General features: G+C 57.8%; 1 protein-coding gene across 1 annotated transcript in view; it reads left to right on the forward strand.

The window, feature by feature from the left end:
* Mybpc3 (myosin binding protein C3) overlaps positions 1–3,237 on the forward strand; it is a 12,676-nt gene that overhangs the window by 6,083 nt on the left and 3,356 nt on the right. Inside the window, exons 14-19 of the mRNA XM_033756808.1 lie at positions 3–72; positions 413–519; positions 595–624; positions 1,871–2,010; positions 2,116–2,202; positions 2,820–3,109. Of these exons, the coding sequence (XP_033612699.1) occupies positions 3–72; positions 413–519; positions 595–624; positions 1,871–2,010; positions 2,116–2,202; positions 2,820–3,109 (724 nt within the window). The remainder of the gene's footprint in view (positions 1–2; positions 73–412; positions 520–594; positions 625–1,870; positions 2,011–2,115; positions 2,203–2,819; positions 3,110–3,237) is intronic.

Raw genomic sequence — 3,237 nt, forward strand, 5'->3', positions numbered from 1 at the left:
GCGCGGCGTGTGGCTGAAGAACGGCCAGGAGGTGGTGCCCGACGGCCGCGTTAAAGTGTCCCACATCGGACGGTGAGCGGGCGACGCGGAGCGCGGGGACAGACGGGGACGGAGAGAAGGACCCGAGGCCGCGGGGCGCAGAGCGGGACAGGACAGAGCCGGGCATAGGAGCCAGGGTCCCCCGGCGCCGCTGGGCCAGGAGGAGGCTCCCGCCGACTCTCCCGCAGTCCTGGGGCCAGGCCAACCCGTTAAGGCCACCGCCCCGGGCCAGGGGACATCGGTGTAGAAACCAAGTCTATGCTGCCTCCCTGGCTGGGGGACGCAGACACAGAGAAAGGAGGCATTTCTGAAACACCAGCACCTCGGGAGGGAACAGGCAGGTCCCCATCCCCTGAGCGGTGCCGCCCTGCAGGGTCCACAAGCTGATCATCGACGATGTCACACCCGCCGACGAGGCCGACTACAGCTTCGTCCCCGAGGGCTTCGCCTGCAACCTGTCTGCCAAGCTGCACTTCATGGGTGAGCCGGGTGCCGGGAGCCCTTTGGCTGGGCCTGGCCTCCGCCCCGGTGCCACCTGCTGCCTTTCTTTTGCAGAGGTCAAGATTGACTTCGTGCCCAGACAGGGTGAGTTCCTGCCCCAGCCCTGTCCCCCACCCCACACAGGGCCCAGCTCCAGCTTCGCCATGGTGACCACGATCTTTCTGGCCTCAGTTTCCTCACCTGAGAAGTGGGGTGCTGGTAGCATGAACCCTGCTGAGGTGACGAAGCAGAAATGGTGGGCGAGAGATTAGCAATGGTGTCCCTGATGTTTTATGACTGTACTTTTGTCTTTTATTTTGCATGAGAAAGGGTCCTGCTATGTAGTTCAGGCTGGCCATGAGCTCACTGCAATCCTCCTGCGTGCTGGGATTACTGGTGTGCGTTACCATGCCTAGTTTTGGCTACACTTTTCTTCTTTTGGCAAGGTCTGTGCTGTTTCACTTGAAGCTTAGTCAGACGTTGGAGAATTCTAACTTTAGGAGAAATGTCCAGCTCATTGCTTTCCCAATTGGGTTCTCTTAACATTAAAAAGGGTTCCAAGGTGAAATAAGTTTGAGAAACACCAAACACTGTCTCCACTTCCTGTTAACTCACCTCCTATTTAAGGCTCTGAAAAATCCAATGATAAAGACATATCCTGACTCTGTGTAATCCAGGGCTTCCTAATTTGTTTGGCTGCGACCCACCCCCAACCCCATACTGGAGATTGAGCCCAGAACCTTTGCACTGAGCTACAGCCTCAGTACAATTTTTAAAACTTTTTTTATTTTGAGGTAGGGTTTTGCTGAGTTACTAATTGCCCAGGCAATTAGATCAGTTTGTGATCTTCCTGCCTCAGCCTCCCAGAGAGCTGAGATTACAGGTGTGTGCCATCACACCTGGCTTGGTCATGGAAACTGTATTTCTCTGGCAGAGTGCTGGTGTTTCCCCAGAGTTTATGAGATGAAGTACTGTACTAGGTGACCTGGATGTTAGCCTCCAGAAGAACTTCCTGGGGTGATGGAAATATTCTAGCTCTTGATCGGTCTGGTGGTTACACAGGGGTATACATTTGTCAAAACTAAAAAAAGCCCATTCAAATCTATGCATTTAGTCAGGCGTGGTGATGCATACCTGTGACCCCAGCACTCAGGAGGCTGAGGCAGGAGTGATCGCCCTGAGTTTGAGGCCAGCCTGGGCTATATAGTGAGTCCATCTCAAAACAAACCTGTGCAGCTCACTGTGTGGAAAGTGTACCTTGATGAAATGCTCCTGGTGTCCCCAAGCCCAGGGACCTCTGCTCGAGTGCCTGGCACCCCTCCTGCCCCTGACCCAAGCCCCCTGCCTGCAGAACCTCCCAAGATCCACCTGGACTGCCCGGGCCGCATGCCGGACACCATCGTGGTGGTGGCCGGGAACAAGCTGCGACTGGACGTCCCCATCTCTGGAGACCCCGCTCCCACCGTGATCTGGCAGAAGACCCTGTCCCAGGTACCAGCTCCCTCTGCGGCTCCCTGGCTGCTTCCTCCTGCACCGCACCCCACGGTGCCCACCCCGAGATCGGCCCCGCTCCCCTCTCCTCCATGCCATCCCCAGGGGAAGAAGGCCCTGGCCGCACCAGCTCCCGATGCCCCAGAGGACCCAGGTGCTGGCGCCAGTGACGAGTGGGTGTTTGACAAGAAGGTGAGGGAGCCGGTCCCCACCCCTGGTCACTTCCGCCTTTGTGGCCCTGTCCAGGGACGGACATGGTGCAGTACAAAGGGGTGACACCCTAGACACCTTGAGGCAGCTGTGGGACGGACTCGTCCTGGCTCCGTCACCTTGAGCCGACCTTGACAGGGTGGTGGTGGGAGAACGGGTTTCCCTGGCACTTTCTGGGGTTGCCCGCATCTGCCTGTCCTCTGGCACGACTAGCTCTTTGGTCTCCTGCCCACCGGAGTCCTGCTGGACCCTCGCCATAGCTCTGTGGGTCATGCTCTTCTCATTCAACAGGTAGGGAAACTGAGGCACAGGGAGGACAGGTGCTCAAGGCTCTGTGACAAAGCTGGAGGCAGGCACCCTCCCATGCAGGCACCACATGAAGGTTTTTTTGTTTTGTTTTTCCTTTTTGAGACAGGGACTCACCTTGTAGCCCAGGCTGGCCTCAGACTTGTGATCCTCCTGCCTCAGCCTCTCCAGTGCTGGGATATATTTTGAACTAGATGCTTACATGGCCCTGCCTTGCTGCCAGGTGCTGTAGAGGCGGCAGGGGCCTCTGGGGCCCAGCGTGGGTCCCATCCCCAACTCTCCCTCCCTTTCAGCTGCTGTGTGAGACCGAGGGCCGGGTCCGGGTGGAGACCACCAAAGACCGTAGCGTCTTCACTGTGGAGGGGGCAGAGAAGGAAGATGAGGGCGTCTACACTATCACAGTGAAGAACCCTGCGGGCGAGGATCAGGTCAACCTCACAGTCAAGGTCATCGGTGAGGCCATCTGGGGTCTACAGAGGGGCACGGAAAGCCCACCCATGTGCTCATTCAGTCACTCAACAAACACTCAGGGCAATGGTGCCGAATGGGACAGGCTTTTCTACCCACAAGGAGCCCCACTGTAGCAGAGGCATTTTCGTGTCTCCTGAGCAGAGGGAAGAGCTGTGTGTGTGTGTGTGAGTGTGTGGCAGCTTTAGGGGGCCGGGCGTGGCAGCGGGCCCCGGGGTGCGGGCCGGGCAGGGCTGATGTGTC

This window comes from Fukomys damarensis, unplaced genomic scaffold (genome assembly GCF_012274545.1).
Source record: "Fukomys damarensis isolate Sample0158 unplaced genomic scaffold, DMR_v1.0_HiC HiC_scaffold_27, whole genome shotgun sequence".
Taxonomy (NCBI): Eukaryota; Metazoa; Chordata; class Mammalia; order Rodentia; family Bathyergidae; genus Fukomys; species Fukomys damarensis.